Source organism: Dreissena polymorpha, chromosome 4 (genome assembly GCF_020536995.1).
Source record: "Dreissena polymorpha isolate Duluth1 chromosome 4, UMN_Dpol_1.0, whole genome shotgun sequence".
In the NCBI taxonomy this organism is placed as follows: Eukaryota; Metazoa; Mollusca; class Bivalvia; order Myida; family Dreissenidae; genus Dreissena; species Dreissena polymorpha.
The window spans coordinates 63,171,730-63,186,466 of NC_068358.1; the positions used below are offsets into that span (position 1 = coordinate 63,171,730).

Below are 14,737 nucleotides of genomic sequence, written 5' to 3' on the forward strand. Positions count from 1 at the left end.
CTTCGGAAAGTCGAGCTAAAAATACTATCAAGATAAGATAATGTAGCATAGTACTTTAATACTAACATATTTTAATATACTTTATAAAATAGCATATCACAAAGTTGCTTCATAAGATTTTTACTCATCAACAAGAGCTGTCTCAAGACAGTGCACACGACTATTCTTCAGCTCTGATCGTATAATGTACAATATATGTCAGTATCCTGATATAATGACCACACAGACATCTTTAAAGTGGAATATATGTATAAGCTATAAAGTCTATGTAAATTTAAATCTGAACATTAAAAACAAGAGCTGTCTCCATAGGATGGCATATGCCCCCGAAAAGAACGCTTTGCTAGTTATGTAAGACAGCAAAATAACAGAAACTTTTTTCGAAACCTAAACGCGGACCCTTAGTTCAAGGTCAATGTGAAAGGGGTAAAAATGTGTGTGCGTATGGAAAGGCCTTGTCCATATACACATGCATAACAAATATGAAGGTTACATCTGAAGCGACATAGAAGTAATGAGCATTTTTCGAAACCTAAACGCAGATTTCAAAACCTAAACGCGGACCCTAAGGTAAAAGGGGTAAACATTAAAGTGCGTATGGAAAGGCCTTGTCCATATACACATGAATACCAGATATGAAGGTTACATCTGAAGCGACATGGAAGTTATGAACATTTTTCGAAACTTAACGCAGATTTCGAAACCTAAACGCGTACCCTAAGTTCAAGGTCAAGGTCTAGCTTTATGAACGATACCATGACGGCTAGAAAACAAGAGCTTCGGTGAGAAAACGTACTTTTCCTAGTTTTTCACAATACAAGTTAAAGGTATTCGTAACCAGATCCAGAAAGCTTCAAATGAAAATTCGCTTCTTAACTGTCATACAAAAATTTAGTTGTAACAATTAAACTGTTAAATGTTACCTAGCCAGTTGAAATTGACTGTAGCGCTCTGCCCTGTTGAAAAACGGACGAGCCCCAACTCGTGCCTGGAGCTCGTCCATGGCATCCGCCGTTTTCTTGTCGTGTGAAGCGTTAATGCACACAGACCCTGCCGAAAACACGTGGGTCAGATGTAAAAATAATAATTATGCACAATGAAGTCTTCATGTTAATAGCAGAGCATCATGCAACGATGTTTTGCATCGAACATTGAAATAAAGTATCTACCGGAAATTGTTAATTGCAAATAAATAAATAATGTGAATAAACCGAGGTCCAAAGAAATTTGTATATATCAAACCATTATACAACATAAATATTCACATTAATAATATAAATAGTAATGTTGAAGTATTACAAATGCATAACATATAATTATTGCATAAGTATATTTGTTAAAACATACCGCAACTACACTATACACCATGGTGGCTCATAGTAGTATTTTTGTTGCATATGTCGTTAACCCATTTATGGCTAATTGACTCTCCCATCCTTCTAAATTGGATAAATTTATTTCCAAAATGAGGGATGTCTAGTATATTTATTTATGTATTTAGAATATTTCTTACAAAAAATCCTTTAAGCAAACAGCGCAGACCCTGATGAGACGCCTCATCATGCGGCGTCTCATCTGGGTCTACGCTGTTTGCCAATGCATTTTTTCTAGACGCTAGGCATAAATGGGTTAGTATATAATCATTTTGTATCCGACTAGTCTCAGAAAGGCTTACAAGGTAATTCACGCCATGTTAACCTTTTTTGAACCCGTCGGATAAATTAAATTGAAGTTCACAATCACACTAACATTGCATACTTTATAGTTCGTGAAAGTAACCATTTACACTAGGAACGACACTTGAAATCACATTAGGGCTCGATTGGTCATTGTCGGCTCGGTTACTACTTACATGTACCCCGGGTTCATATAAGTATACTTACATGTACCCCGGGTACGGTAAATATACTAAAACGTACCCGACCGATATTAGACTTTACACGAGTTTTTGTTCGCCCAAAATCCGATGTCGTAAAACGCGCTACCGATTACCATAATTACTCATACCCGTAGCCAGGGGGGGGGGGGGGGGGGGGTGCGTTGGGTGCGTTCGCACCCAATGTTTTTGACGATTAAAATAAATTGTACTATAAGTTGCACCCAACTTATTTGACGCAAAAAAGGTTATTTATCTTTTCCAGGAACCCAGTGAGTCTTCGTGTTTAAGCGTTACAATAATGCTGTATTCAATATGCAACCGACAGGTCACCATATAATTAACTTCTCGATGAAGTCATTTCCAAGATTACATATAAATAAATAGACATGTGTTTCCTGTATAATGCAAAATTATAATCCTGGCACTCTAATCGGTATAAAACCGATACTTATTTATAGATATTTGATACTAAATGATTGTTTTGTTACTTTTGTCATTAATGTCTGTTAAAGCTATAACTGTAAAAGATATTATAACATAATGATGAAGCCTACGTATTGTGGGTTGAAATCCGAGTCTAATAACCTTTTTCGACAATGATCTCTATGGCTGGAAAAACAATTTGATTAACTTGAATAAATGATCTTATAAAAAAGAAAATACGTTTTAGATGATTATTAACGGAATGTTATGCCAGCTTCCGAAAATGACTGAAATCAAAGGAAACCCTCACGACTATTACCGAAGTGAGTCACTGGTTAATAATTTTGCATTATACCACGATTTATAACAATTCATTTACACATTGTGCAACCATTTTCGGATCCCGTAAAGGGTTTTCCAGCAAAAAATATCAGCTATGCCCAAGACAGGATTTTTGTTGTTGAATGACAAGAAAACAAATCATTTCTACAAAGCAATTTAGCTTTTTGTTACCAACACTTAATGGCATCTGTTCTGCTCCACATACAGAACTTTCCACAATGTTTTAATTATGTCAAACATGACACTGGGGAATATGTCCTACTCTTAAACAGTTGTAATAATGAATTATATTATAAACGTTATAACATATGATCAGGTGGGCGTTAACTGTGAAGGATATTGAGCATAATTGGCAAATAGTACCATCTTGTTTCTTCAACGTCCTGGTATACATTGTTAATGACTTTGAGACCATAGGGCCAGTAGTTTGTGGTTATAGGGTCTTTATAAAGCCTTAATTGTTATATGTTTCTGAAATTCGTTTATAAAAAAGATAACTAAATTGTTAAAACTAGTTTAACAAAATAAAAGTAACCAGTTATAATAGTTTGATTTCTGTTTAGTATTGATGCAGTTTAGAGAAGACCCAGTTTTGTCAATCAGTGTTTGTTGTACAATACACTATTAGAACGTTTAGAGCAGAACAATGCTAGACCTCTGGTTCTATCCATGGTAGCAGACAAACAATTGTTTTGAAAAAGTCAAATATTTCCATTTAATTTGCTCGATTTATGAATGGTAGAAGTTTGGAATAGTAAAACACCCCAATTTTATCAAGATTCCAAGATTCCAATAAATAATGATATTTTTTACCGTTCTTATTGTTCATTTTACATTCTATAAATGTGTTGTTGCATATGTTAATTAAGTATGTGCGTGCGTACTAGTGTCGGGTTAAACACCATATAAAATTATGTATTTCCGTGACTGATCAAAAAGGTGGTTATTGAAAAACGGTAGTGGGGAATTCATGTATGTTATACCATATTCATGTCGATCAGTCACTGAGTATGGTCAATGAAAGTGAAATTTCATATAAAAATGCTCTATGACTTCAGGCTCTAAATACAGATAAAAAGTAACCAGAATGCAGGAGTTTAGGTTTCATTTCCAAAATTTTCTAGGGGGAGAACCCACAAACCCCCAAATTGCAGGACGGAGACAACCCCTCCCGCATATACCCCCTTCGCCGCCACTTCGTTGCTCAATCGTTGATGGGAAAGTTCGCACCCCCCTTTTCAAAAACCTGGCTACGGACCTGATTACGTAAATAAAACTTCTATTAAAACAAACAAACTACACCAACACGAGTATGACTTTCACTCATATAGACGCCATTTACAGAAAATGTACATACATATGCAAATAATTAATTAAAAAAAAAACAACGACAAAGATCTATTTAGCGTTAAAATTCCCGGGTACATTTTAGTATATTTACAGTCCCCGGGGTATATGTAAGTATACTTAAGTGTACCCGGGGTACATGTAAGTAGTACCCGAGCCGAAAAGGACCAATTGAGCTCTAATAACTTCCATATATTAAAAGTACAACGCGATGTAAGAATTATGAAATAATTACATGCTAAATAAGAATAATTGCTTACCCACGATCAACATCAAACATGCTATGGTCATGTTCTTTGTAGACACATTGATACTAACTTACAATAGTAGACACATTCCTTTATATTGTAACGTTTCCTGCCAAAGTGCACGAGTTGAACGTGCATTAATGGGAAATATTCTCGATATAGTAGACTGGAACCGTTTCCTACATTCAGTCTTTCAAGAGTATAATGGTGTTTCGCCTTATTCTTCAAATTACCACCGATTATTATTTGTAGTTATTTCAGAAAAGCCTAACATTATAGACTTAATTTTACGTAAAGGGAGACGACCTTTATGGGGCGTTGTCAACGCATTATGTTTCGCTAATAGCATTGACATTTGTGTTTAACTATTATTCCTACTTAGGAAATATCGAATGCGTTAATACGTATTTCTTAAATTGCGCAAACACAATCAAACGGGACCGATTGAGCACTTTAATAACGTAAATATATATATATATAATATATATATATATATATATATATATATATATATATATATATAATGTGTTGTTTTTTTCGTTTCACATTCATAATTATTTCGAATTAAAGATGAGCTTCAGGAAAAGAACTCGAATCGATCTATTTCTGAAACCGTCCGTACATATGCTATTTTTAGATTGCCTCTACGTATACCTTTAAATGCGAAAAGTCCTTTCAACAGAATCAAAGCAAAAGCAAAATCTTCATTGTTTAATTATTTGTATATGCATGTATGTACAGCGGATATAAACTGATGCTATTAAATCAGCAGGGCCGGATCCAGAGAGGATTATCAGCATTAAGTATATAAAATAAATGTACGATAATATAATATAATTGTAATTATGTAATTTCGATCTCGTACATTGGACTGTTTCAAATATAATGTTCCGATTGGTGTCCAGTCTAAGCTCCTCGAGGGTAATTCTGAAGATCGTTTATCATTTGGATACCGTGAAACACGTTAATCACTGAAAAAGTGTGTTACACAATGCGTAATGTTCATATCAATGTGAAGCAAACAGTATGTTATGGGTGAGAAGCTTTTCATATCTCTACACAATGGTATGTGAAACTGACTAGTCTTCTGGGTCAGGTTTAATGAGAGCGACCATGGTCGGGCGACTATGGTTGTACCAGCGCATAATCGTCGTGCGACGATAGCCGTGTTTAATGGAGAGTGACGGTCTTCAATCGACCGCGCGTTGTTCGACATTTTGTCGAGCGACCGCAGTCTACCCCTCACACCAGGGTCCGGTTTAATGAGAGCGACCATGGTCGGGCGACTATGGTTGTACCAACGAATAATCGTCGTGCGACGATAGCCGTGTTTAATGGAGAGCGACGGTCGTCAATCGACCGCGCGTTATTCGACATATTGTCGAGCGACCGCAGTCTACCCCTCACACCACGACTGCTCGTTGCTTGACGCTTTGTCGGCATTCAAAACCCGTGCAAAATGAACGCGGATAGTTTCGAGTTTAATCATGGCGGCCTCCATGCGACTTGTTCATCGAATGCGAAGACATTTTCGAAGAGAGCGAGTTTTTAGAGATAGGTTAAATCCATTAGACATGTACAATGATGATGAACTTTTCCGTCGATTTCGCTTACCAAGGAGAGAGCTATTGGAGCTCATAGACACCTTTGCTGTAGATCTAGAATACGTTTTCGAAATTTATACAATATTGTTTCATCAATATGCGTATTTCCCATCCAATACACGGATGTCTCGAGCAAGGGAAAGTAATACATATACAGTAGTTTAGATTAAATGCACTTAATTGATTTACCTTAATAACAATGGGATAAATATGTTTTATGATGCTAAACGTCGCGTCATTTATTTTTCTCCCGGCTTATAAAGAGTAGTATTAATACAAGAGAGGAGTGCAAACTGTTCACTGAAAGTTAAAGGTTAGTCCCACAGGAAGGCAACGCGCAAATAATCCCGGGTTTATGTGCACCAATATCATTTAATAAATTGCGCATTACGGGCAACTTTCTTTGGAACTTATCTTGGCCTATAATTCGCAAATTGTACACGTACGTTGAGATGAATTCAGTTGAAGGCACTGATTTTACATTCAACGTGTCCCGTTGACGCATTACTCTACATATGGTCCGTTCTCTGTAAAAAGTGGGTTTAATCCATGTGCGTAAAGTAGCGTCCAATATTAGCCTGTGTAGTCCGCACAGGCTAATCAGGGGCGACACTGTGTGCCTAAAAAAGACTTTTGTTAAGGAGGCACTTTCTTTAAACGAACAATATCATAAAATCGGAAAATATCGTCCCTAATTAGCCTGTGCGGACTGCATAGACTAATCTGGGACGACACTTTACGCACATGCATTAAACCCACTTTTGACAGAGTCGGCGCATATATATGCTGAACTATATGGAATGACAACATACATGTATATTGATAGCATTCTTTTAAAATTGTAAAAATACATCATGGTATAAAAAACGGCACAACTTATACTAACGCACAAATGATTTATACATGCAGTAAAGTGTAAAGTAAAATGGTGTCGATACTTAGTTACATGTGCACAACTTTAATGTTACTCCACCAATAGCTTCATCACTTCGTGTTTATATATAAGAAACAGTACCAATTTAATTTTGTAATAACAATATTGAATGAGTCATATAACCTACATCAATATTAATAATGAATAATGGCTTTTAGAAGAAAGAATTTGTGGTTACAACGAATGAAGGGAAAAACAGAAACAAATATCAACAAATAAAGGATAAGTATTTTCCCTCATGAATCATTGCGTCATTTTTGTAGGTTGAGAAATAAAATGATATATTGATAAAGACATCAATAATTAAATTAAATCACAAAAATAATGCTAAAAAACACTCAGATTACTAGATCAGTTGCGAGCCATCAATAACTAGACTAATATCTTAAATACAGACAAGATAAGTGTAAGTAAACTTTTTTCTGTAATACTGACAGATGCTTCAAATATTCATTTGATTAATCTCCTAGTACCGACAATACGAATTCATGACGTTTTTTTCAGATCAGATGTGAAATATATCCTGTATAAAAATACCGTTTATTTTAGACAAAACAGCATGGTATCAATAAAGCAAATCTCAGATATGTTGACAGTATTATAAAATATGCAGGAACGAACTCCCCGAAATACCATTTTCTCGGCACCATGTACCTAGATTTATTTAGCAGAGTCCCATACATATTATTCGAGTATGTGTATCAAGTTGAAGTGAAATTTACAATGGAATATAAATAATTAACAAAACAATCATTGCCCAGATAAAGTGTCATAAGTACAATCCTATAAAAGTGAAATATCAACCTTATTTAGATAGATTCTCATTAATATGAATTTTTCAGACGATAATGCAATGTATCAAAACTTTAAGTGCAATAATTATTGGGCAGATTTAGAAGCCAGATATAAAAGAACATTTTAACAAAAATGTCTCAGCATTACGTCCATAATCATTAGTGAATTCCAGAGCTGATTGCAAACCCGTTATTTGGTTTTAAAGACTTCCGTAGACATCCAGACTCCACAATGCAGTTTTTGCACGCGTTTTCCTCGATCTACGAGCATTATTCATTCGATCCTCCCTTCCGTCCGATTTGACGAGCGCACCAATTCATATTGGTATATGGTGAATATTCATATAAATGTACGGTCTTTAGTACCAACATCTTGAAACTGCGTTGGCAAGTATGTTTGAGGTTCTGCAATTTTGACACGCGAAAGGACATTGTCCAGAGACGCGTGAACCATTGTAGTAGAATTTATTTCATTGCGTCAGATTTTGTATTTGAACTTTGAACACTTAATGAATATTATTACAAACACACGTTTGACGAAGAATCCGCAAGCGAGTTCTGTTTAAACAAATAATATCATATTATTTTAACAAATTTAAGATTTACTTTTCGTGATATGAGTTTTCGCACAATAAATAAAAAAATGTTGATGACGGAAGTGATAATTTTCTAAAAATAGCGACTACAACGACCGCAGGCGACTGACCACACAGTCATGCGACCACAGTCGCGGCAAATTTCTCCGTGAACGCGACAATTTGTCAGTTGTCGGCCGACAACCGTCGGTCGACCGCACAGTCGCGCGACTACAGTCGTGTTTTGTAGTTTTTTATTAAACCGGACCCTGAGCGAAGGCCTCTCGCGGAACCAATGACGGCCGTGGTGGAAGCTGTGATTTTTCCCCGCCAGTGGTAGTAGGGGTAGTCGAAGTAGTAGTACCAGTGGTACCTGCGTACTAGTGGCGCGGACTTACGTGCTTTCGAGCTCGCGAGGCCTCGGTGGGCCTGGCTTGCGGGACCCGTTGACTTGCTCGCGGGGATCTCGGTCGGCCTGGCTTGTGGGACTCACAGCCGTGGTCTCGCCGCCTCCTCGCGTGGGCCAGCGGGCTTCCAAGCTTGCGGAGCATCGGTCAGCCTGACTTGCGGGACCCGCTAGCGGGACCCACTGACTTGCCCGCGTGGTCTCGGTCGGCCTGGCTTGCGGGACTCGCTAGCCGGCCCGGCTGGTCTCGCGCGGGCCAGCGGGCTTCCGAGCTCGCGAGGCATCTGTGGTCACGCATGGGATTATGGACGCCCTGCCGATCGCGAAGGTTACTGTCGGCCGAGAATCGTCCGGTGTCTGCGATTTCGTGTACAGAGAGGAACTACGGAACCGCTGGCAATGTACAATATCGTTTGGGACGGTACCGCTGAGGACGAAAACATTCATATATATATATATATGGGGGAAAAATTGTTGAAAGAAAAAGTTTCTCTCGCGACGTGCCTAGCACTAGTAGTGGTCAACCAGTAAGCAGTAGCCGAACGTCGCGGGCCTGTGTTCGCAAGCAGGGACATTGGGCGCTCGTACAGAAGCGCGAGCCAGGCCTGGTAGGGCCCCCAAGGAGGATAGCGAGGATTGACACATTGAGAGTTCTTTCTTGATTCGGTGGTTGGTGCTGCATGGCCGTTCAGCTTCTTAGTTTGTGGAGCAATCTGACTGGTTAATTCAGATAAAGAAAGAGACTCTGGTCTGCTAAATAGCTTGGGCTTCCTCTGCTGCGCACCTTGAGCTTTTTAGAAGGATGAGTGGCGTTTAGCCACGCGAGATTAAGCAATAACAGGTCTGTGATTCCCTTGGATGTTCGGGGCCGCACATGCGCTACACTGAATGGATCAGTGTGCGTCTTGCCTGGCCCGAGAGGGCCGGAAAATCCGTTGAATCCCATTCGGGCTAGGGATTGTGGCTTGCAATTGTGCCCATGAACGAGGAATTCCTAGTAAGCGCGAGTCATCAGCTCGCGTTGATTATGTCCCTCACCTTTGTACAAACCGCCCGTCGCTACTACCGATCGCTCCAGTCAATGAGCTCTTCGGATTGGACCCTTGGGCCGGCTTCGCGGTCGGCTCTCGGTGCGCCGATAAGATGCGCAAGTCGAGCGGGGTAGAGGTCGTACAAGTCGTAAAAAGGTATCCGTAGGTGAACCTTTGGATGGATCATAACCGAGACTATCGCAGAAAGCCGAAGCGCTTCGCGAATCTCAAAACCACAGGCCAGTCGCGCGCGGTCCCAGTCATCGGGGCCCTGCGCTGCGGCGAAGCCGACAAAGTTGAGCGACAATGAGCGTGCGGCCGAGGTACTGGCTGCCGCCCGCGCTACTAGCCCACGTTGATGACGGCGGCGTGTCCTTCAAGCTGGAAACGCCAGGGCGAAATGCGAACGGACGCGGAATCCGCCTTAGCGTTCAGACTGTGGGGCACCTGGAGGTCTCGCAACCCCGAGGCCAGCGGGACCGCTCGCTGGGTTGCCCCGCGAGGTTCAAAGATCGGCGGCGCAGAGTCGCTGCCGCCCCGATCGTGGTACACGAAACACTCGGTCTTGACTTGTATTAGTCACCCTAGAACGCAAGTCTTCGCTCGCCCTGCACGGCGTCGAAGCGCGGACCTACGGCTGCCTCACGGCGGCCGCGAGTCGACCCTTCAATGTGCAGACAAAAACAACACTATGCGTCGGATCACTCGGCTCGTGCGTCGATGAACAGCGCAGCTATCTGCATGAATTAATGTGAATTGCAGGACACATTGAACATCGACATCTTAAACGCACATTGCGGCCCCGGCTAATTGCCGGGGACTCGCCTGTTCGAGGGTCGACAAAACGTACTCCCGAGCGATCAGTGTCCTAGCAGTGCCGCAGCGAGGTACTCGGGCACCACGACGCCGGGCTTTGATGCGTCGCACTGGCCCACCAGCGGCCGATCCGTCCGTCTCGAGACCACATGTGTGGCTGTCTCGGCTCTAGCGTACACTCGCGAAGCGGCGTGACGGCAGGGCTCGACGGGCCTCTTGTCTCGCGCAGCCGACCTTCGCGCCCACTGCCCGGCCACGAACACCTTAGCCGAACCGACATCGGATCAGACGAGATTACCCGCTGAACTTAAGCATATCAGTAATTTATTAGCATTTTGCATAGGTTTTGGGTGCCGACATAGCGTTAAGCGACAAGCAGTCGTGGTGTGAGGGGTGTACTGCAGTCGCTCGACAGTATGTCGAACAACGCGCGTTCGACTGACGATCGTCGCTCTCCATTAAACCACTCGTCGCGTTCAAGGAGCAAGTTGCCGCGACTGCGGTCGCACGACGGTGTGGTCAGTCGACTGCGGTCGTGATAGTCGCTATTTTTAGGAAAATTACCACTTCCGCCATCAACATCCGACGGCGAGAATACACGCGAAAAATGGAAGACGAAGACAGCACAATTTAAGTCAGTGCCATTCGTGGTCCAAAAAGATATAGATATCCTTTTAGAGTTTGTTATCGAGAACAAAAACCTGCTGGAGGGAAAGCACGGGTCATTTGTGACCGAGGCAAATAAGCGGAAAAAGTGGCCGGAGATTGTGGCAGCCATAAACGCGTGTGGGGTGGCGTTGAGGACAGCAAACACATGTAAAATCAAGAGATATGTTTGTCAGAAACACAATGCCTCCTACTGCGCCACTATGAATCCATATATTTAGCCTTTGACCTTGAAGGATGACCTTGGCCTTTCACCACTCCAAATGTGCAGCTCGATGAGATACACATGCATGCCAAATATCAAGTTGCTATCTTCAATATTGCAAAAGTTATGGGCAATGTTAAAGTTTTCGGACGGACGGACAGACTGACGGACAGTTCAGCTGTTCTATGCCATCCTACCGGGGGCATTAAACGATGCGGGACATAAAGAGGAATGCACTAGACTGACAACTCGTCGCGTTTAAGGTACCAGCAGGAGACTTCCAGACAGTCTGAGACGGTGCAAAGACCGCCTTGACGAATGCAGGAGACTCCCAGACAGTCTGCGACGATGCCAGACAGTCTCCGAGACCGGCGGGCAGATACATGAGATTCTCATACATTTTGCGAAGGTGCCAAGACCGTCTGAACACCTGAAGAAGACTCCCAGACAGACTGCGACGATGCAAGACAGTCTCCTTGATCGGCGGAGCACCAGCAGGAGACTCCCAGACAGTCTGCAACGATGCCAAGACTGTCTGGGCACCTGGAGAAGACTCCCTGACAGTTTGCGACGATATCATGACTGTCTGGGCACCTGGAGGAGACTCCCTGACAGTCTGCGACGGTGCCAGAAAGTCTGTTAAACCGGCGGGGTACCTAAGGAGACTCCGAGACAGTGTGCGACGGTGCCAAGACCGTCTGGGCACATGCAGGAGACCCCAAGACAGTTTGTGACGTTACCAGACAGTCTCTCAGACCGGAGGGGCACCTGCAGGAGACTCCCAGACAGTCTGCGACGGTGTCAAGATCGTAAGAACACATGCAGGAGATTCCCAGATTGTCTGCAATGGAACCAGACAGTCTTCCAGACCGGCGGGGCACAATCAAGAGACTCACATACATTCTGCGACGTGCCACGACCGTCTGGGCAACTTCAGGAGACTCCCAGACAGTCTCTCACTCCGTCGAAGACTGTTTGGGAATCTCCTGCAGGTGCCCAGACGTTCTTGACACATTCGGAGACAAGAGACAACTAGTCTCCTACAGTTGCCCGCCGGTCTGAGAGATTGTTTGGCACCGTCGCAGGTGCCCCACTGGTCTGGACGACTTCTGGGAGTCTCCGGCTGGTGCCCAGACAGTCTTGGCATCGTCTCAGACTGTCTGCCGCAACGGTCTGGCAGACTGTCTTGCAGTTTTGGGGAGTCTTTTGTAGGTGCCCAGACGGTCCTGTCACCGTCGTAGACTGTCTGGGAGTGTCTTGCAGGTGCGCCCCTGGTCTTGGAGACTGGCACCATCGCACACTGTCTGGGAGTCTCCTGCAGGTGCCTCGTCGGTCCGTAAGACTCTCTGGCACCGTCGCAGACTGTCTGGGTGTCTTCTGCATGTGCCTAGATGGTATTGGCAGCGTTGCAGACTGTCTTGGAGTCTCTTGAAAGTGCCCAGCTGGTCTGGGAGACCTTCTGAATCCGTCGCAGACAGTTTGGGATTGTCATACAGGTGTCAAGACGATCTTGGTACCGTCGCAGATTGTCTGGGAGTCTCCTGGCACGGGTTTTGGGTGCCGACAAAGCGTCAAGCGACGAGCAGTCGTGGTGTGAGGGGTGGACTGCGGTCGCACGACAATATGTCGAACAACGTACGTTCGACTGACGATCATCGCTCTCCATTAAACTCGGTTATCGTCGCACGACGATTATTCGCTGGTACAACCATAGTCGCCCGACCATGGTCGCTCTCATTAAAACGGACCCAGGCTTCACTATGTATGGACCCTGAGAATGACCAACCGCTCCCACTTAAACTAACTAAACAGTCTTACGAAAATAGAGATTGTAAATTATACCGCCCATTCCAAGCTATTTCTAGTTGTAACTAAAAGATTTTAAATTGTTGTTGCGGTCCTGTGTTCGGGGGATGGGGGGGGGGGGGCGGAGTTCCCAAAGCAAACCCTACCTGTCCGGCATTGTGACCACAAAAAAAAACTCACATTCTTCTGGATGCTTCTGGAGCAGGCATTGAACCCGGGTCGCTTAGGCGAGAAGCGCGTGTACCAAACAATTAGCTAACCGATAGACTACGCATGACATTAATACATAGAACTGTGGAAGTATTGCTTTATTTCAAATACCCAAATATTTCGAAAAATAATTCGTAAAACAAGGGCTGTTTGTAAAACATGCATGCCACCCATATGGGCTGTCAGTTGTAGTGGCAGCCATTGTTTGAATACGTTTTTTGTCACTGTGACCTTGACCTTCGACCTAGTGACCTGAAAATCAATAGGGGTCATCTGCCAGTCATTATCAATGTACCTATGAAGTTTCATGATCATGGGCCTAATTTTTCTTGAGTTATCATCCGGAAACCATTTTACTGTTTCGAGTCACCGTGACCTTGACCTTTGACCTAGTGACCTGAAAACTAATAGGGGTCATCTGCGAGTCAGGATTAATGTACATACGAAGTTTTATGATCCTAAGCGTAAGCATTCTTGAGTTATCATCCTGAAACCATTATACAATTTCGAGTCACTAAGACCTTGACCTTTGACCTAGTGACCTGAAAATCAATGGGGGTCATCTGCCAGTCATTATCAATGTACCTATGAAGTTTAATGATCCTAGGCGTAAGCGTTCTTGAGTTATCATCCTGAAACCATTATACTGTTTCGAGTCACCGTGACCTTGACCTTTGACCTAGTGACCTGAAAATCAATAGGGGTCATTTGCCAGTCATGATCAATGTACCTATGCAGTTTCATGATCCTAGGCGTAAGCGTTCTTGAGTTATCATCCAGAAACCATTTTACTATTTCGAGTCACCGTGACATTGACCTTTGACCTAGTGACCTGAAGATCAATAGGGGTCATCTGCGAGTCATGATCAATGTACCTATGAAGTTTCATGATCCTTGGTGTAAGCGTTCTTGAGTTATCATCCGGAAACCATTCGGTGAACAGACCGACATGTGCAAAACAATATACCCCCACTTCTTCGAAGGGGGCATAATAAAGTTAGCCCATAAAAAAACGCGCACCCTAAGTTCAAGATCAAGGGGGTCCAAATTTGTGTGCGTATGGAAAGGCCTTGTACATATACACATGCATACCAAATATGAATGTTACATCTGAAGCGACATAGAAGTTGTGAGCATTTTTCGAAACCTAAACACAAAGTCATAAGTGTGACGGACAGACGGACAGTGCGATCACTTTATGCCCCCCTTTGGGGGCATAAACATTATAACAAGTAATGTCACTATATCAAGTTAATTGATTGCCAACTCTTTACCAACTAATTTAGTTTAATTTTATTATGTTTGAATCAAGGTCTGAGTATAAGCTGACTAGATAAATAATTACAGCACAATATCTCAATTCAAACTCAAAAAGTTTTTAGCGGAAACCATATTTCTACTTGAGGTCTGCTTGTAAACAAACACTTTCAGTGCTGGAACCGAATTTGGAA

General features: G+C 42.6%; 1 protein-coding gene and 1 non-coding gene across 3 annotated transcripts in view; one reads left to right on the top strand and one right to left on the bottom strand.

Annotated features, from left to right (window-relative positions):
* LOC127876300 (uncharacterized) overlaps positions 1 to 4,347 on the bottom strand; it is a 30,690-nt gene extending 26,343 nt beyond the window's left edge. For both annotated transcript variants that reach the window (XR_008047769.1, XM_052421431.1), the window contains exons 1-2: positions 4,252 to 4,347; positions 924 to 1,050 (exon numbers count right to left, since the gene is read on the bottom strand). Coding sequence is in view for 1 of the 2 variants with exons in the window: in XM_052421431.1 (XP_052277391.1) it covers positions 924 to 1,050; positions 4,252 to 4,282 (158 nt within the window). In the remaining variant the exon portion in view is untranslated. The remainder of the gene's footprint in view (positions 1 to 923; positions 1,051 to 4,251) is intronic.
* Positions 4,348 to 10,268: 5,921 nt separating this feature from the next.
* On the top strand, positions 10,269 to 10,422 carry LOC127880339 (5.8S ribosomal RNA). The gene has a single exon (XR_008049531.1). It is a non-coding gene; the product is annotated as a 5.8S ribosomal RNA (ribosomal RNA).
* The last annotated feature ends 4,315 nt before the right edge of the window (positions 10,423 to 14,737 follow it).